The 20,129-nt window shown below is 54.1% G+C and overlaps 1 protein-coding gene across 4 annotated transcripts in view; it reads right to left on the bottom strand.

Moving 5' to 3' along the window:
* Positions 1–20,129, bottom strand: part of SEPTIN5 (septin 5) — a 68,761-nt gene that overhangs the window by 6,436 nt on the left and 42,196 nt on the right. For 2 of the 4 annotated variants that reach the window (XM_073312267.1, XM_073312264.1), the window contains exons 2-9: positions 10,044–10,140; positions 8,980–9,066; positions 7,431–7,554; positions 6,831–6,965; positions 5,671–5,788; positions 4,544–4,645; positions 3,700–3,796; positions 1,277–1,412 (exon numbers count right to left, since the gene is read on the bottom strand). In XM_073312267.1, coding sequence (XP_073168368.1) covers positions 1,277–1,412; positions 3,700–3,796; positions 4,544–4,645; positions 5,671–5,788; positions 6,831–6,965; positions 7,431–7,554; positions 8,980–9,066; positions 10,044–10,053 — 809 coding nt within the window. In that variant the 5' untranslated portion in view covers positions 10,054–10,140. Of the gene's footprint in view, positions 1–1,276; positions 1,413–3,699; positions 3,797–4,543; positions 4,646–5,670; positions 5,789–6,830; positions 6,966–7,430; positions 7,555–8,979; positions 9,067–10,043; positions 10,141–17,590; positions 17,735–20,129 lie in introns of those variants that run through there. The other 2 variants (XM_073312265.1, XM_073312266.1) reach the window with 2 other exon arrangements.

Below are 20,129 nucleotides of genomic sequence, written 5' to 3'. Positions count from 1 at the left end.
AAAGGAGTACTTGTGGCACCTTAGAGACTAACAAATTTATTTGAGCATAAGCTTTCGTGGGCTACAGCTCACTTCATCGGATGCATGCATTATCCGATGAAGTGAGCTGTAGCCCACGAAAGCTCATGCTCAAATAAATTTGCTAGTCTAAGGTGCCACAAGTCCTCCTTTTCTTTTTGCGGATACAGACTAAACACGACTGCTACCCTGAAACCTAGTTTAGTTAAGTAATTTATTCATCATCTTCTTTTAAATGGTTACTAAATTCTGTATCTAAACGGTATTTAGGCAAACAAGCCACTTCTCTCAGCTCTCTAGAGTTAATTGTTCCATACCTGGCTCTCTTGGGATTCTGAATCCCCTCCAATGAAAATGAAAAGGTTTGTCTGGCATAGAAATTTAATTCTATGCAGCTGTGTGCGCACATACACATCACATGTATATATCCACATGCACACTTACAGATATTTACACCCAGTGTACAAGCGTTACTTGCCCATCAGTGTAATACAGCCACTTCTGGGGTGGAACGTGAGAGCACACAGCAACAGCTGAGCATAGGAAGGGAAGGTCACAATCTACAACAGAAGTGTGCTAGAGATTTTTAAAATTCGACATTTCAAATTTGCAGGGGTGGGGGGTTTTTTAAGAGATTTCTGTGACCAGCTCTCCCTTCCAGCTGAAACTGCAGGGAAGCAGAGTACAGTGACCCAGGAGAGGGCAGGGCAATCGTTGGTGACTCGTTAAGACTCAGTAATCGCTAATTGCGCCAACAGACGCATTGCCAGAGAAACAGCAGCATCTCAGGGGTGATGTCATGCCTAAGACAGGCCACAGCTGCCGAGGACGTGGGAGCTGCCAACTCCCCACCCCCCCGTTCCAGGCTGCTGCTCTGGCAACACGAGCCGTTCACAGACAAATCCCCGGGGGGACAGTTGATTCCCTGTTAATGTCACTAGGCCAGCTCCATTTTTTCCTACCACTGAAAAGAGCTCCTGCGCTAGGACCATCTCTCTCGGTGCCCACAACACCGCAGGGCTGAGGGTGGGAGCGTCCAGGCAGCGACCAGGCTTCGCAGTGGTCTCCCCGTGGTGGTTCTCAGAGACACTGCGATTGGGGTACGGTGGCTAGTTGTTTCTCCTTTCAGTACACCTGGCTGCCATCTGCAACTTCTCTCTGCAGAGAGTACCCCCCGCCAGCACCTGGAAGCAGATGAGAGCTCCCCCGCCCGAGGCACCGGACGCACAGGAGAAGAGCACCGCCCACGGGCACCCACCTCGTCATCTGCTGGATGCACTGAGCTCTATAGTTCTCATAGTGAACATCACAGGTGACGTCCTTCAGGTCGTGCATGTGTGTCCGGATCAGCATGTTCCGCAGCTTCACGAAATCACAATGCGCCTGGTTTTCCACTGGGGGAGCAGCAACAAACAGCACTTGGCTTTCACCTCAACACCTGACCGGGGGCAAGGATGAGCAATGGCCCCTTCAGAGCCTCGCCACATCCAACCCCTGTCCCTGCAAGGTCCCTCCAGACCACCCCATTAGCCCATCTCCTACCCTGCCCGGCACCCCACTTTCATGCTGCTTGGGTACACATGCCCATGGGGCTGCCTCTCTGCTGGCGTGATATCAGGGCACTTGGGCTCAAGCGAATACCACCCTGGTTTCAATGGGAAGGGGCTGGAGGTAGAATATTTCCAACAACAGGGTCCTCTGCTCTAGAGCTTGCTTCTCCCCTTGGTCACAAGAGCCTGAATTTGCTGACCTGTAGGCCAGGCTGCTAAGCTCACCTGGCTCCCAGGGCTTTGGGAAAGAAGACTGTGTGGGCAGAGGCTTGGGGCCAGGCGGGTTTTGACTGGGGACACTGGTTCCAAGGAGTATGGATCATATTCATCAAACCGGGCAGTCTCTGGGACTGCAGCTAGCAATGGAAACTAATCAGAATCAAATCAAAGGGCTTTATGAGCCTGGTCTCCGGGTCTATCTTCATCCTAAATCTAGAGCCTGATCCAAAGTCCACTGAAGTCAATGGACTTCTTTCCATTGATCCCAATGGATTTTGGATTAGGCCCAGACTCACTTGCTTTTGAAGAGGAGGATCACACAACAGGGAGGTGAAATCACAGGGAGCCAGGCACACCAGGGCTGCACTGAGGCATGGGCACAGTCTGTGTATCTAACAAGTGTCACCCCTGTATAGCCATGCAGACAGCAGCTTTACTCCTCTTCTGAAACAGCCATCAGTGGGCTTGGCTCAGGATTTTTCAGTTAATTGTTCCCCTGCATACCTGCACAGTTAAAAGGGCCAGTTCCAAGGGAGGTCAAGTCCCCCGTCTGACCTGCCTCCTTTCCTTTATTTTTTAGCTTGCAAAGTCAAGAGCAGCCAGGCCACGTCACACCACGGATTTCGCAAGCTGCTTTTCCTCCCAGACACAAACGCTGCAATGCATCCGCCCCGTCCGAGCCGTCAGGGTGTCCTGAGCAACCCTAGCACAACACACTAGTGCCTGTACGACCCAATACCCGCACGCATCCTGCCGCGACAAGCCAGAGGAGAGTCAGATCAGTCACCACCCCCATTTCCAGGGCACTGGGCCCAGGGGATTTTATAATCCGGGAGAACAGAAAGTTACAGGCAAAGTGAGGCAGCCCAGCTCTTGAAAGAAACGTTCACTGCATAGCACTCTTCTCCACTGGAACATATCGCTGCTGGTAGGGCTCTCTGAGCACCACCGACTCCCCCGGCTGGAGCCAATGAGGCTTAGCGGTTGGGAGCTGCCTTTGCAGAATGCCGGCATCGCTCTCATCTAAAACCGCGGTTTCTTCCCATCGAAGCAACAAACCAGCCCCATTGTGGGTGTACTGTGGCTACACAAAAAGGAAAGGAGGACTTGTGGCATCTTAGAGACTAACCAATTTATTTGAGCATAAGCTTTCGTGAGCTACAGCTCACTGTATCCGATGAAGTGAGCTGTAGCTCACGAAAGCTTATACTCAAATAAATTGGTTAGTCTCTAAGGTGCCACAAGTACTCCTTTTCTTTTTGCGAATACAGACTAACGCGGCTGCTACTCTGAAACCCGTGGCTACACAGCAGCTCACAGGCCACTGCCACCAACATCGGCCTGGCCAAAAGCAGACCAATGGGGAGAGAACATGAGAGGACACCGTCTAATCACCGCTGAAGCCCGTGCTGCTGCAGCTTCGCTGCTACCAGGACCTGAGCTGGCAAGATTAACGCTAGCTTGGGTACGTGTACACGGGCTGCAGTCACACCCGGTGAATACAGCACAGACGGGCCCTCAGTGTGCCCTGCTGCCAACATGCACTTACCACCAGGGCCCTCCCTAGAGACTGTGGTGCCCTACGCAGCCCCACTGCAGGGGCTTTGGGAGGCAGGAGCAGCCAGGGCAGGAAGGCAGCAGGGCATCCGTCCAGGGCATCAGGCTGGCCACTGGGGCTGGATGCAGCTGCAGCTGGGTGCCCCACATTTCTTGGTGCCCTATGCAGCCGTGTACTTTGCATACGGGTAGGTACCACCACGGGGCTCCAAAGCCACAGGCCTTCACTGAAGCTCCCAGCAGCCCCTGTGTAGCACTGAGCCGGACTCTCCACCAGCCATAATTCTGCCTGAGAGCTGCCAGCCCTCACCCCTCCTCCTGGCTTCCCTGCCAGGCGCCCAGGAACTCGGCCTACCTTCCACAATGCCCCACGGGTACAGCCGCCCACGCACTCTCTGGCCTTTGGCCTCTACCACCGTGTTGCTGCCGATGACGGCAAAGGGAGCACTCTCCTGAAACGAGAGCCGCCGAGGAATGAGGAAGCCCGGGCAGGGCTGGCGGGAGTCACGCATAGCCCAGATGGGAGCCCCGAGGGCTCGGGTTATGATGCCCACACAGGGTGACTGTGTTCTCTGGCCCAGTGGTGGGGGTGCAGGCAGGAAAGTCGTGCAGGAACCTCATCCTGTTCCAGACATCGAACACGTAGCTCGTCCAGGGAGGGGCACACGCTGCCCCTTTCCGGAGCGGCCGTCAGCGGGACGCCAGCTCACACTGCCCCTAACCAGGCCAGGCTGCCCTGCACATGCCATGCTCAGGGACTCTCTGCTAGGCCAGCCCCGAGCCAGCTCAGGAACAGAAAGGGGCCTGGCCCTCCCCGGTGTCTCGAGGGCCATTGTCTGCCCCCGGCCAGTTGTGCACAGTCGCATCGTTTCACCCGCATGCCCTGCCCCGCGATGCATTCCCAACAGCTCGTCGGGCGAGAATCGCTGCTCCGTGGCGACGAGCGTCACTCAGAAACCGACGCTCAGCACTGGGACATGGAAGGAGCCGCACCGCCAAGTGGGATGCGAGAAGCTGCCAGCGGCATTGCTGGATCACACATGCAGATTGGCGGACACTGGGGGATCCTTCCTGGTGGGATGGGGGAAGGGCACCTGGCCCCCCAGGAAACACGAGCCTTGGGGACTCTGCAACCACTGCTGGAACAACTATTTGATGAGACCACTGAACTGGAAGAAGAGGTCCAGGGCCTTCCTCACCTTCAGCTCTCGGTCTTGCTGTTTGAATTCCTCATCTTCATCAGAGTCGCAGTCTGGGAACTGGTAAACTTTAATCCCAAACTTGTCGATCTCTTCCCGGATCTGCTCCCCCGCAGGGCAAGGCAAAAGGAATGACAGCACCAGACAGCCCGTCAGCAGGACCAGAGAGTGCAACCCCTGCACCCAGCTGCCCTCACTGCAGCCTCTCTGCTCTGGTCGCTGGCAAGGGAGGGGCCTCCCGGGCTGGGAATACCAGCGGGGAAAGCACACAGCATTGTGGACTCTTCTCCAAACCCTGCAGAGCACTCTCCGGGGAACAGCCTCTCTCCTGAGATTGCCATGGCAAGGAGGAGAAGTGATGAAAGCAGGGAAGCCAACCAACCAGGCCCCATCAGGGCTGGCTCCTGACTGGGGCATCTGGAGATGGGCAGGGAGGGAAGGGTGTGGACCCATTTGCCCTATCGCCAGCAGCTGCTGTGGGATTGGATAAATGACCCACCTAAACCTCCCTAGTTTGTTGTTGTCTGTGTTGAATTCAAGGGCAGGGACACCTCTGCCCGGTGACACATGGGAAGGAACGAAGGAGAGGAACGGTCTTCTAAGCAAGACCAGCTTAGCCCCAGGCACACTTGTGTGTGGGAGAGGAATAAGGGGGGCACTGAAGCAGGTGACGCCCACTGGCAGGAGCTACAGTTCCAGCAGCTTGGCTCCCCGGGCCCCATGCCAGAGACACTAGAGGCGACAGAGCGTCACGCAGAGGCGAGCGGTGACTCTGCAGCAGGAGCAGGGATCTCTGGTAGGCAGGGCACCAGGCCGGACGGGGGACCCAGCCACAGGCTGGGACGGAGCTGGATGGGTCCCCACAGGGGTTATTTTGCATGGGCCCCATGAAACATGGGGAGCAATGGGACAGGGCCATGGGTCGGGCCATTCCGCTCCATCCCTGACACAAAACGGGGATGCAGGGTCTGCTCGCTCCTGGCTGGCTGTCCCCACTGATCACCTCTCCAGCAGGAGGGGCTTTGTTGGCCTCCTTCGAGCAGGGCTCAGGCAGAACCTGGGACTGGGGGAGCCATGCGGCCCCGAGCCCTGCCAACATGTTCTGGCCGGACAGCAGCGTCTCTCACCCTCTCCTTTAGCTTCCGGATCTCACTGGGGATCAGGCAGTCGGCCTTGGCGATCAGGGGCACGATGTTCACCTTCTCGTGCAGAGCCTTCATGAACTCGACGTCCACCGGCCTGAGCCTGCAGGAGGGAGGGCGAGTGGCCGGGGTTACCTCACCCTCCTGCTTTTCCTCTGGAGGGGACAGTCCAGTTCACGCACCGGGCCAGACGCCCTCTTAGCAGTAAGTTGGGGGGCTAGAGAAACTCAGCCTCGGGTCCTGGGGCAATGGCACTGCCAACTTTACAAGCCACAAGGAGAGTTCTCAGCTGGTGCAGTTAGGGCATGGGGGGTGGCTTGAACATAACAGCTCAGCCTATCGAATCAGAAAGACACCAGACGGGTATATACTCCCCTACAGCATAAACCCTGCCTGGGGCCCCACCCTGGGCCCACTTCAGCTACCTTGCATGAAGCTATCAGATCCGGCTACCTTGGTATCCCCACTGGGCAAGCTCCCTTAATGTACGCCAGGGAACAGGCTGGCACCAGGACTGGGAGGTGGAAAGGCAGCTTAAAGCTCTCTCTGCCCCCACCCTGTCCGGCACCGGGCACAGATCCGCCAGACTGACGATCAGGGGCTGCATGTTGGTTTTCTCCTTCTGCACCCCCAGGAGAGCAGCAGAGAGAACTGGGCTTTGGGCCTGCAGGGGATCAGTGCCTAGAGAACAGGCCTCGCTCTGAGCACCGTGGAGCCAAGTTCATGTGATCAGAGTGTGTCACGTCAATGAGTAAACTCACAAGATGGGGGTGACGGAGGGCTAGCCTGGGCAAGAGCAGATATCCCTCGGTTAGCGCCTCTAGCCCCAAATCCCACTCGGGCGCATTACCTTCAATCCCCCACATTGCCACAAGAGGGCGACATTTGGGCACAGGCTCCTCCCACCAGCGTAAGGGGATGAACGGTTTAACAAGGACACAGCACCTTCTGGGCAGTGCTGCTATGTAGGTGCTAACTGCTACAAGCCCCCATAGCGGAGGGGGGAGGAAAGCAGAAGAGGCAGGGTTTTGCTCTCATGACTCCTGCTAACAGCGGCAGGGGCCCGCGCGCGAGACCCTTGCACGGGCCACTCTGAGGCGTGGCCCCGCGCAGAGGCCTGGCTCCCAGCGAGCGCAGCACCTCACCCGTGTCCGAAGGGCGAGACAAAGTAGAGGCAGCAGTGCACTCGGTTGTCCTGGATGTTCTTCCGGTTCAGGCCGCTCTCGTCGCGGAAATACTGTTCGAACTGCTGGTCGATGTAATCAGTGATGGGCTTCCAGCTGGGGGAAGCAATGAAAACATACACCGAACCCTGCCTTTAACAGGAGGCAGCCTCGGAGATACACAGCACAGGAGGCATCAGCTCCCTGTCCCCTTCCCTAGCCTAAGTCCCTGTCCTGGGCAGTGCTAAGGGCTGAGTTTGGCCATTTCTCTGTAACGCGTGAGAGCGGCACCCCCACACCCTGCTCCCATCGCCCAGCAGGGAAGGAAATGGCAGCTGACAGAGCCTTAAGGTCAAGAGCAGAGTAAGTTCCCTAAAAGTGTGGGGGAGCCACCAATGCCCGAACCATGGCCCTGCCCCTTTTCCCAGGCCCCGCCCCGCCTCTTCCCCCCAAGACCCCGCCCCCTGCTCACTCCTCTCCATCTCTTCCCCCTCAGTTGCTCGCCCTTACAGCCAGTAAAAAGTGATGGGGCCATGGACCCCTGGCCCCCCCGTTCCGGCGCCCCTGCCCAGCTGCCCTCACCACTCAGTGTTGTTCACAGCATCTCCAAAGCCTGGGGTGTCGACTATCGTCAGCTTCAGCTTGACGCCCTTCTCCTCAATGTCCACAGTGTGTTTCAGGATCTCCACCGTTTGGCTGATTCGCTCTTCAAACAGAAATAAATGAACTCAAACCAGTGGACAGCGCTGAGAGACCCCCTCCCCAGGCTGGGTCTGCACACGGACAGGTCTTCGGCATCAGGCCAACTCCCACAATACTACCCTGCACCGTCCCAGGCAGAACTGCTACGGGCAGGGGAGCGTTTCACTGAAAAGTATATTTTTTGGGGGGCAAAAATGTAAGAATACCAAAATATCTGATTCTGAAATGGGAAACGCAGTGCCTCATGGGAGTTGTAGTTTGGGTGCTTCCTGCTTTCATGCGCCTACAGAGGCCCGGTGCCCACCTTGGGCAACATTTCCCATCATGCATCAAGGGCTTGGTATGGGGAGGTGGTGCATCATGGGTAATCAAGTGCAGCCAGGGAGCCTGGTCCATGAAAGAAAACAGGAGCATGAAGCACCTGAACCGAAACTCCCATGAGGCACCATGGCAACATTTCAGAATTTAAATATTTTGGTTTTCAGCTATTCACTTTTCCAGTGAATTTTCCTGCCCAAAGCAGACACTTTTGGGGGGAAATTTCATTTAATTGAAAATCCAATTTTCCATCCAAAACCAGTGTTAATGGAAAAACTTTCACTTTAAGCAGACAGCCTTTGTGCACATTTGCCTCGACTGCCCTGCTGGCTTCGCTGAAGTCCACAGGACTACGAACAGGCCAGAAAGGGGAGTGGATCAGAGGAAATTTGAACCCGTGAGGAAGATCAGGTAAAATGAGCATAATACGGAACACAGAGCGATTATGTGACTTGCCCAAGGCCACACAGTGAGCTAGTGGCATTGTCCCAACTCCTAGCCCCTGATCTAACTACCAGGAACACCGCCTCCCAACATTACAGGATGTTCCTAGAAACCTTTTTCATACACAGTCTGTGTTGTTCTAGATGACATCATAGGAACTGCCACGTAACATCATATCATAGGCCAGCATCCTGCCACAGGCAGTGACCAACACCTGATACCTTAGGAGAAACCCCAATACGGCACTAGACCAACTGATCTAAATGGCCAGCCTCTGACACAAATCCTCTGGGAAAGAGATCCTTGTTAATGAAAGAAGCAGGCCCTCCTATGTGCCAGGGACTAAGGCTGCATCCCTGCTTCTGCCCAACTGCCCAGGAAGGAGAGACCAAGCTGAAGATCTAAACAAACAGGCCCCATGTAGCAGGCCACTCGGCATCTTTTCTTTGGAGAGAAAACCCTAGTGCTTGGAAATCCCCGCCCCAAACTTTTCTTGCTCTAGTACTAGAGGCTGTACGGTTTGCTGGGGAGAAAGGGGCAGTGAGGAATGTGGGGTGCTTTGTGCTGTGGCTAATGTGAGGACTCCAAGTGCTGTATTTGAAAAGAGAACCAGTTTAGCCCCTGTGGAAACAACCTGCCCCACACATCCCCCTTGTGCTGCACTTACCCTCGGCATTGAGAAGCTTCCTGTCTTTGTAAAGATCGGTCAGGAACAGGCTATTCACCAAGGTGGATTTCCCCAGGCCCGACTCTCCTAATGGACACAAAGAAAAGCAACACAACCCAGCACCCAGATTACAAAGAAATCCTGGAGCAAGGCTTTCCATGCTGCCTCCCGAGCCAAAGCAAGCGAGAGACGACCCTTTCGGGGGCAGCACACTGGCGGGCACATCCCTAGCGAGATCCCTCTGACTCTGTATAAATGGAAGAGCCCAGCTCCTCCCTGTTCTCTGCCTAGGCTCCTAGCCAGCCCTGTTTCTGCTACCTGCAGTCACGCCTTCGGCTGGTGGAGGGACAAGCACACTCAGCTCAGGGGGGCTAAAGGGGGAGCCGGAAGAGCCCTTCCTCCAGAGTAAGTGTCCGACTGGCAGACTAGGGTGGGGCAGGGCTGAGGAGTCAAAGAATGCTTGTCTGGGAAACTAGAAAGCAGAACCTGGGAAAGATCCAGCTGATGCTGGAGTCTCTGGGAAAGAGGGCTGGTGGGCAGGTGTGGGCACAGGCCTTTGCCCCATAGCCCCAGGACCTGATCAGGCAATCACCAGAGAGCACCTGGCTCAGCCAGCTCATGGCTGTGCTCCTGGATTTCTTTAGTGGGAGTCTGCGGATCGGTTCTGATTCAGCAGAGGGTGAAAGGAGACATTTGGGCTCAACAGAGAAGATGAAACCCTGACCCACTGAAATCATTAGCAACGCTCTCATGGACATCAGTGCCACTTGGACTTCACCCAGCGGTTTGGCAGGCCTGGAAATGGCTTCAGTATCTCCAGGGCAGGGCACCAGCTTGGGGCTTGAGCCACCTCCTTGTTCGCGCTGAGCAGCTCCCCACTCCCCCAGCAGCCGCGGTCATTTCATGGGTGCTTGCCCCGTACGACTCTGTACTGGGAGAGCACCAGCTCCTTGGGACACAATGGATGTCCTCCCAACACTATGCCCAGCAGCAACTGGGCCTTATCCAGGGAGGCAGGCAGGAAGGCTCCCAGGGAACCCACTGGGGTGGCAGGGAAATCTCACCGGCGACCATCAAGGTGAAGTCGAAGCCCTTCTTCACGGATTTCCGGTGCACCTGGTTAGGCAGGGTGGCGAATCCCACATACTGCTTCTCGTGGTCCTGAGGAAGGAGGCAGACAGGGACAGCTCACGGGCTGCTTTGCCAGCCAACCAGGCCGTTCTCACATGACTGTGGAAGGACTGGGGCCCTGGCAGGCTCCCATCAGCATGTGGGAGACCTCCAGAGAGACAGCCTCCCCCATCCCCAACTGCAAGAGCACAGGCGGGCGTTCTATCTTTCCATAAGCTTCCCAAGCCCTTCTCCTCCTCCTGACCGGCACAGCAACAGACAAACCTGCCAGCATAGATACCAAGTGTGGGTTTTTCTCCAGGTCCCCTGCAGCCCAGGCTGCAGGGCTGATATTCCTTTGTCTCTCCAAAGAAAGGGGAAAACGTACATTTTGCGATGGACAAGCCTGTGTAATCTATGCTGCCAAGACTCTAGTGCTGTGTAACAACAAGGGCATGAGGGACTGCCTTTGGCTGGCTCTCTCGGGGTTTCCTCTCTTGCATTCGGGCCAATCTCGAGCTGCTTATTTTAAAAGAGAGTCAAGTTTCAGGAGGCTGCAGAGTGAAATGGAGAAGGCAAAATAGCAGAGAACATCTCCGGTGCTGCCCTGGTTCAGGCGCTTTCATCCAAGGGATAATAAAGCGCTTTGGGCCTCCCCATTCCTTTCCATCACTGGAGCTCAGCGCAAACCTGCGTTGACCTCTCCCATGCAGGAATACAAGTGTGCAACACGCATCGGGCCTCTCTTACATGCATGCACTTCCCCCTTGTCGGAAGTGCACGCGCTGGACGATACTGCAGGCCGGTCATTCTCACTGCATCTAAGAGCCGCACAAAAGCGGCCATTGGCAGTGCACAGCAAGAAGTTTTATTGGTCCTACAAAACCCAGAACCATTTGTGAGCACCTCACCTATTCACCAACTAGTTACATTGATACGGACCTCTCTCTTTTACAGGGCACTCTTGTAACCGCATGTAACCTGGGCGATCATACGGCAAGCATAGGGGACACCACCCTGCATGCACGCAACACACGCACCGCAGGAAAATACACGGCTGTACGCCACACACGCACACTGCAGTCAGGCACACTTCATCAACGCCTGCTGGAACAAAATGCTACAAATGCTGCATGGACGAAGTAAACACACACTACATGCAAAACAGTCCTGCATGTGACATGCTGCATGCATGAGACCCCACAGAGACACGCCACATGCCTCTGCACACACACACAGCCCCATAAAGGGATAAAACCCAGGGCGGATTAAAGGAAAGTTTGTGGGATCTCGTCAAGTGAGGCAGGCAGCTCTCCTTTAGCACAGGCCGATTATTTCCCAGAGCTCTCACAGCATGCACGACCCAAGAAGAGCTAACTCCAGCGCTCCCATCCCCACCCGAGGGGTTAATGCTGGCTTCAAGATGTGACAGGCAGCTTTCTGGGGCCTGGGGGAAGAGCTAGTTCATGCCACAAATTCTAGCTCAGCTCAGCAAAAGCCCATGAATCCAGCAGTCATAGCTCACGTATCTTGGGAAGAACGGTTGGCTGCACACCGCAGTTGCTACACAGAGGAGTCCTTCTCTCAGCCAAGTCTGCTCAGTCACCAGTCCCGGATCCCTACAGCCCAGCTGCAAAATCTGCCCCCCCACTCGCTGCAACACTGCATGCATATTCCTGTCCCCCACAACCCCTAGAGAGGAGGGGCAGGCAAGTGAGGCAGGTGAGCGAGGACCTGGCAAACATGCTCCCATCCAAATCTGAGCCACGTGGCAATTCATTGACCACCCGGGCTGGATGCAGCCCAAATTCTGTGTTTCAAACCTGCCGCGGCTGGCTTAAAAACAAACCCGCCACCAGGATTCACGCCGCCCACACAGACCAGCACAGCCAAGAGCCTTTCGCAGCTCCCACCCAGCACTGGCATCAGTGCTTCCATCCATGGGTTTGGACACTGCCCCCTCCCTGGTTGCCTACTGCCTGCAAAGTTAGGCCAGTTCACCCCAGCTGAAGATGTACCCTGATCCTCATCTTCTCTCTTCTTCAGCCCCAGCTGCACAGTGCCTGGAGAAGCTACTTGCACCAAAGCAAATATTTGGGGCAAACCCCCCCAAATCATGTGCATTGTGCCACTGGGGCGAGTCTCCCAATGGGGTTGCCAGACCCGTGACATTTTTATCACTCTAACCCTGACAAGTGGCGTGGCCAGAGGCTCCAATCCCAGTCTCCTGGGCTTGACTCTACACTACATTTCAGCATTGATCCCCTCTGCTTCCCTCCCATCCTTAGTTAATATAGACGCGGGGGGGCAATGAACACATGAAATCACAGAGTGAAGTCAGGAGTGGGATTAGAACCAGCACCCCTAGTGTTCCTCCCAGGCAAGCGTTTAGCTGACTGAGCTAAAAGGTTTTGACATCCCAAACCACAGGCCCAGGAAGCGGCAGCAGCGAAGGAGGAAACTCTCTTGATAAAAAGTGACAGAGGCTCCAGGTCTGTCATTGGGTTCCTCTGACTGGAAAGGAGGGCACAGATCTCAGGCTTCCCGGGCAATGTCAGGCTTCATTACTACGAGGGGAATTTTAACCTCTCCATGCACCCAACTCCCTTGGATCTTGCCGGGAGAGCTGCCTGGGGAACACGCCGCAGCTACGCCCCGGCGTGCTTTGCAAAGGGCAGATGAGACGCATGCTAAGAAGGGTAAGAAAAGGTCAGTGTCAGTTTGCAAGAGGGAATCGGGAGACTAAGAAAAAGGATCCCCTCTATTGGATGTGTGTTATGTGCCAGAGCTCTTCTGCTTTCTGGCTGCTTGGCCTGCAATCAAAAATACAACGGTCAATAACCCAGGAGGCCCTAGGTGTTGTTCAGTGGTAAATTAAGATGGACTTAAACAGCCAGCACCCTTTGCTAGTCCCTTTTCACACAGACGCGCTTTGAGTTTGGTCCAGGAGGGAGATGTGAGTCATTCTGAATGGTCTTTGGAAGCAGTTAATCACCAGCTCCTATCTTGGGGGACCTTAGGAACAGGAACCGTGCAATAACAACTCCCGTCCCATATCGTTTATTCTTTTAAAAAAAACCCACCAGACGAGGTAACTCCGCCTCTGACAATGGAGAGAGGGGCCAAACCGAGCCCTGGGGTCACTCCGCTAACTTCAATGAAATCAAAACTGGGTGAGTTTGGCCTATTGCCTCTCCGGTAGCTACTCAGGCCAAGCTGGAGAGATTAGACCTATTGTAATGCTAGTTACTTCCTTCTATGTACACCTCAGAGGAGACTGGCTGCTCCATTTCATATGGACAGATCCTACTGGGCCCAGACTGCTGCCTTTAATCAGTAGCTCACTCACCGACACAATGCCTTCCCTTCAGTGTTTTGAAAATGATTGTTTCATCCCTAGTCAATGGCTAGGGTGAGAGGTCCCCTCCCCACGGCTGGGGCTGCTTGATGGATAGGAGAGCTCCCCTTCCAGTTTCGTTGTATTTTAACCCTGGTCTAGAATGGCTAATGCAAAGGCAGCTCAGTCTCCGGGAAGGGGAAACCCTCCCATTGCTCCCCAGCGACTCCTCTGACCAATTCAGGGATAGCTTTGTCAAGTGCCGAAGGGAACCCCAGCTGGCCCTCTTGCACTGGGAGCCTGGCTGAGTGCACACGCTCCAAAGTGTACGTGTGGGGAGGTGGGGTGCAGAAGCAGTTTCCCCCAGAGGAAAAGGGGGGGAAGAGATCCTCATTGCTCTAATGGGGCTTCCTCCCTTCCCTTGAGGAAGGCATTTTGGTCTTTTAAATACTTTGATCTATTTAGTGTTTTCATATTAACATAGCTTGCCTAACCCGCCCCACTGTGGTCCCAGACAGAGAAGTTCAGCGCGAACAAGGCCAGGTCGAAGCAGTCTATCATGGGATGCATACCATGGATCAGCGGCTAACCAGAAACATGTGTGCACATTTCCCACCCACTTCAGTGGGGGCTGTGTATGCATGTCTGAGGGCAGAATTTAGCCCAAAATATCTATCTCAGCATGGACCGACTAGCTGCACACGGGCCCACCCGATGCCGTGTTACAGGCACTGAACAACAGGTCAGATTACTGCTAGCTGTAACACTCCTGTGGCGCATTGGGCTCAACGGAGGGCAAATATGGCTTCTAAGTCAGCTACCCGAGTCCTACATCCACACCGCAGAGAGGGGATGACGTAGTCAATCAAGAAAGCTCACGAGGCCTAGAGGTGGGTGGTGCCCTAGTCATACGATAAATCCAACATGTTCATTAGGTTTGATTGTTTGTTGGTGCCTTTTACGCTCGAAGGGATGCTGCGGTAATAGACATATTCCAACACTGACACTCTGGGGTCATCCGCCTGGGGAGAGCAGGGGACTCCGTGTTGGGGGAATGGTGGGCTCCATGACGTCTGAGCACAGCTGGTGAAGGAGAGCGGGTGTCTTTCCCACCTGCTGATCAGGAGTAGAAGTAAAATCCCGCCGTCCAGCAGGTTGGGGGCTTGGACCTCAGGGATGGGTAACACTGCAAAAGCTTCCTCTCCCCCTGCACAGTCCTAATATGGGGCTTGGCCAAGCCTCACCTAACACAGCCCACGACACCCAGATACCTAAAGGAGCCCCACTGGACCCAAATAAAACAGCAGCAGCGGGCAGGAAGCCAGGCTTGCATAGAGATAGGTCAGCCACAGCCACATCCTTCCAGGCAGAGCCCTGCTGTCTCCTTTGAGTGCGTGTCCTTTAGGGTCAGCCTCACACCCGCACGAAGGCCTCGGGATGTCACACAACCCTGGAGGAGTGACCCTGACACTTAGAGGAGAGGAAAGTGATCAGGACGAGTCAACATGGATTCACCAAGGGCAAGTCATGCCTGACCAACCTGATTGCCTTCTATGATGAGATAACGGGCTCTGTGGATGAGGGGAAAGCAGTGGACGTGATATATCTTGACTTTAGTGAAGCTTTTGATACGCTCTCCCACAGTATTCTTGCCAGCAAGTTTAAAAAGTATGGATTGGATTAATGGACTATACGGTCAATAGAAAGCTGGCTAGATTGTCAGGCTCAGCGGGTAGCGATCAACAGCTCGATGTCTAGTTGGCAGCTGGTATCAAGCGGCGTGCCCCAGGGATCGGTCCTGTGGCCGGTTTTGTTCAACATCTTCACTAATGATCTGGATGATGGGATGGATTGCAACCTCAGCAAGTTCGTGGATGACACTATGCTTGGGGGAGAGGTAGATATGCTGGAGGATAGGGATAAGGTCCAGCGTAGCCTAGACAAATTGGAGGATGGGGCCAAAAGAAATCTGATGAGGTTCAACAAGGACGAGTGCAGAGTCCTGCACTTAGGACAAAAGAATCCCACGCACTGCTACAGGCTGGGGACCCACTGGCTAAGCAGCAGTTCTGCAGAAAAGGACCTGGGGATTACAGTGGATGAGAAGCTGGATATGAGTCAACAGTGTGCCCTTGTTGCCAAGAAGGCTAACGGCATATTGGGCTGCATTAGTAGGAGCGTTGCCAGCAGACTGAGGGAAGTGATTATTCCCCTCTATTTGGCACTGGTGAAGCCACATCTGGAGTACTGCGTCCAGTTTCGGCCCCCCCCCCCCATTACAGAAAGAACATGGACAAATTACAGAGAGTCCAGAGGAGGGCAAAGAAAATGATTAGGGAGCTGGGGCACATGATTTATGAGGAGGGGCTGAGGGAACAGGGCTAATTTAGTCTGTACAAGAGAAGAGTGAGGGGGGATTTGATAGCAGCCTTCAACTACCTGAAGGGGGCTTCCAAAGAGAATGGAGCTAGGCTGTTCTCAGTGGTGGCAGATGACAGAACAAGGAGCAATGGTCTCAAGTTGCAGTGGGGGAGGTTTAGGTTGGATATTAGGAAACACTATTTCGCTAGGAAGGTGGTGAAGCACTAGAATGGGTTACCTAGGGAGGTGGTGGAGTCTCCATCCTTAGAGGTTTTTAAGACCCGGCTTGACGAAGCCCTGGCTGGGATGATTTAGTTGGGGACTGGTCCTGCTTTGAGCAGGGGGTTGGACTAGCTGACCTCCTGAGGTCCCTTCCAACCCTGATATTCTATGATTCTATGCCCCACAGGCAATGGCTAAAGCCAGCCAGAGTGAAAGCGGAGGCGTCACCGACATTCAGGGCCCTGTTTATAAACCAAAGGGGTCTAATCTCCAGTTTGGGACACACTGCCTGGTTCGCCGAAGGTCACGGCGATACATTGTATCTTGGGGAGATCCCAGCATATTCCGCAGTCAGCCCTATCGAGCGCTTATGGTGAACAAAGGGTACAGACGGTAACAGCAGCCTGTAGGCGGAGATCTATTAAATTCACACCCTACCCCTCTGTTAGGAGCACTGTCATTTGGGTGTCTGGCAAAGGGAAGAAATCCCTCGTACTGCTGTGCCACTCGGCCAGGGGCTGTCTACATATGTACACTGGAATTTAAGGTGTGTGGCACAATGCACGTTGCCTCCACAGGGGCTGCATGAGCAGTTTGATATGCGCACACACACTGGCTTCTCCCATCTCCTTTACAACTGACCCCCCCCACATAGGCCGACCTGCCATTTCACACAACGGCATCACTAACCCAGTGATTACCCGAGGGATCAATTTGACCCAGTGGGTTTAGTTAGACTTAGGGACTAGCTAAAGGCTGTGTGATGGTGAAAATCAGCCAGATGCCACGAGAACGGCAGGAAATGATCCATCCCAAGCCAGGATGTTGACGGCCCCCCTGCCTGCACCCCAGCTCGCAGCGGATGCTGCCCCGTACACATTGTCCTGGCCCCTGACTGGTGCAGAGAGTGCTCCAACCACGTTGGTCAGTGCTCAGTTCCCAGCCAGCTCCTCAGTGCCCCTCCTGATGGCAGCCACTCTGCTCTGTATAGGGCATATGTGACACCGCATCTTTGCCAGGGCAGCGAGCGTACAGCGACGGACCTGTACTCCCCTTCCCTTTTCAGAAACCTGAGCAGACAAGAGGCAAAAGCAACTGCCTGGATCAAAAACCACAGCTCCCACGGCCTGCTCCCCTCACACCCCCTTCCCAGGCCAAGCCTAGCAGGACAGTGTGTGGGTGAACTTGAGACACGGTCACCAGCCCAGAACAGCAGCAAAAAAAAAAAAAAAAAAAAAAAGCCTGGTTAGTGAAATGCAGCGTTAACATGGTAACACAAATCAGGCAGTGTGTACATGTACACACCCACCCAGTGTCCCTCCCTGGCCCTACTCAGATGGGAGCGGAGGGGAGTCACTGTGTGAAACAACACTGCTCTGCCATGTGTCTCCCAGCTGTCTGACACCTCCCTGCAGCCCCTCACACCCAACCCAGTCCCGCTGTCTGCTTCCCGGCTCTTCCCCTTCCCAGCGTCTTTCCGCTCCTCCGCCTTCAGAGGTCCCTTCTGCGGTTAAACCCTTTTCCTCGGGCAGCATTCCCTCCCCCCCCCCCCCCCCCCCAAGCTATAAATACACCCTGTACCTTCAGCTTGACCAGGCGGCTTCTCTGGGCCTGCGTCCGGGGAGAAAGCAGCCGCTCCACTAATCGCTCCTGAAGAACGATTGAATCCATAACCCCGGCAGGCAAGTCTCAAAGCTGCCCCGGGCCAAAGAAACCCAACAACAGCCACCCATGTGTTCACTCCCAGCCTTGACTAGATCCATAAGGCAGCCACCCCCCCGCCTGTGCACACACGCACGCGCACAGCTCGGCCCCTCTGCCAGGGCGAGCGCTCCCACGACAGCCATTTCCTGTGGTGCTGAGGTTCCCTGGCCTGCGGGAGGGGCGTGCGAACAAGAATAGGACCAAAGTGACAGCGACTGGGTGGGGGGGGAAGCTCACACTAGCCCAGGCCAATTTCGTTCACGGGAGGATGGCCCCGCAGGGCACTTTAAGCAAACAGGACACAGCCCCAGCCCAGAAACCGAATCCAGTTTTTCAACCGGACTCTTAAATTTGGTGTTTTCCTTACATACGCTGACTGGTGGAGCTGAGCAAAGGTGCAACGGGCCCTGAGCACCCCCGACGAGAGGCAATCCTGTGGCTGAACGTTTCAAGGGTCCACAAAGCTTCCAGGAGACATGGGTTCAGACCACACCCCAGATCCAAACGCCTCCGGATTTGCCTAGATGCAGTGCAGGCCCATCTCCGGGCACGAGCACAGGTTTGTTTGACCTTTAGTTACAGACCCACCTCTATTGGGCAAATGACCTTTGCTGGACCCTAGGGAGGTCATTTAAGTTTGGATGGAGGTACAAAAAAGTGGGGGGGAGGGGGGACAGGACGGGACAGGGGACACACACAGGAAACAGTATTGCCAAACCCAATCATTCCAAAATCGTGTGTGTTAGTCCCCTCCCCCAACATCAGATTAGTTTAAAAACCAAGAAATTGGCTTAACAACAATGCAGGGTTTTTGCTTGTTTTTTTTAAAATAATCCACATGGGGGGTGTTTTTATTTATGGTCTGGGTTGGAAACCTTTCGAGGGCAACTGGGTCATGTTTTCAGGCTCTCCTCTGCAACCACAACGGGTAGAAACTTACTTTTTAAAAAAACGAATGCTGAGATTCCCGTGGAATCACATGACTCCAGGAGCTGGGACATTAAGAAATACATCAACCATCACGAGAGTTGAGATACAATCACAAGAGATGACAACACTGGTGGTGCAGGGGGGGACGACACCTCTAACTTTTTGTACCACGCTCAACGCCATTGGCTCTGAGTGTGTTCCAGGCTGGGCACACAGAAGAAAGTTCCTTGTCAGTCCTCCTTCTCCCAGGTCACACTCTCTAGTTGGGCCTGTTACGCCCCAGTTCTCGTGCTGTGGATCATTGATCGGTAAGGCTCACCCTGAATATTCTCTGTGCACCCCACTGGGGACTGCATGTTTCAAGTCCCCCTCGATGCCAATACACAGAGGGATACAACTGGCTCCAGGGCCTTGACTCTTTAGCTCAAGTTTGTTTCAGCTTATGCTTTTAGCTGTGGAGGTCCCCAGTTCAAACCCCAGCGCGTCAGCCCAGATGGCAATTGTCACATAAGCACTTGCAATCCCGGGCCCCGCCTGTGTGCTCTGTACACCGCTATTAGTGGGAGCCCTGGCTGCTCTATGTTCTACTGTGTTGTGTCTCTGAGGGTCCTCCACAGAGCAGCCAATGGCTTTATGCCTCGGCGGTAAATATCAGAGCAGGGAGGAGTTGGAGAACATGCTCTCAGAGGCCTCATATCATACAGAAACACAGGCATAGGAGGAAGCAAGAGGAATCAGGCTGGACACCCTGCAAGCCCTGGGAAAGTGATTGCGAGTTCTATCAACCTGACCCAGACGGATGAACCTGGAAAAGGAGGGAAAAATGTGTCCAGGCAACATTGATCTGAAACAGCCCAAATATTTCATGCCTGGTTTCCCATCCTTCCCTCTGATGGAGCCTTATTTCTGGAGATGAATTGGTGAGGCGACTCCCATCTTTTCATGTACTGTACAATACATCTTCCTACTGTATTTTCTACTCCATACATCTGATGAAGTGGGTTTTAGCCCACGAAAGCTTATGCCCAAATAAATTTGTTAGTCTCTAAGGTTTCAGAGTAACAGCTGTGTCAGCCTGTATTCGCAAAACGAAAAGGAGTACTTGTGACGCCTTAGAGACTAACCAATTTATTTGAGCATAAGCTTTCGTGAGCTACAGCTCACTTCATCGGATGCATACTGTGGAAAGTGTAGAAGATCTTTTTATATACACACAAAGCATGAAAAAATACCTCCTCCCACCCCACTCTCCTGCTGGTAATAGCTTATCTCAAGTGATCACTCTCCTTACAATGTGTATGATAATCAAGTTGGGCCATTTCCAGCACAAATCCAGGGTTTAACAGGAACGTCTGGGGGGGGGGGGGGGGAATAGGAAAAAACAAAGGGGAAATAGGTTACCTTGCATAATGACTTTGCCACTCTCAGTCTCTATTCAAGCCTAAGTTAATTGTATCCAATTTGCAAATGAATTCCCTATGCCAGC

This window comes from Lepidochelys kempii, chromosome 15 (genome assembly GCF_965140265.1).
Source record: "Lepidochelys kempii isolate rLepKem1 chromosome 15, rLepKem1.hap2, whole genome shotgun sequence".
Lineage (NCBI taxonomy): Eukaryota > Metazoa > Chordata > Testudines > Cheloniidae > Lepidochelys > Lepidochelys kempii.
Note: the sequence above shows the minus strand (reverse complement) of the source record. Positions and strands in the feature narration are given on the sequence as shown.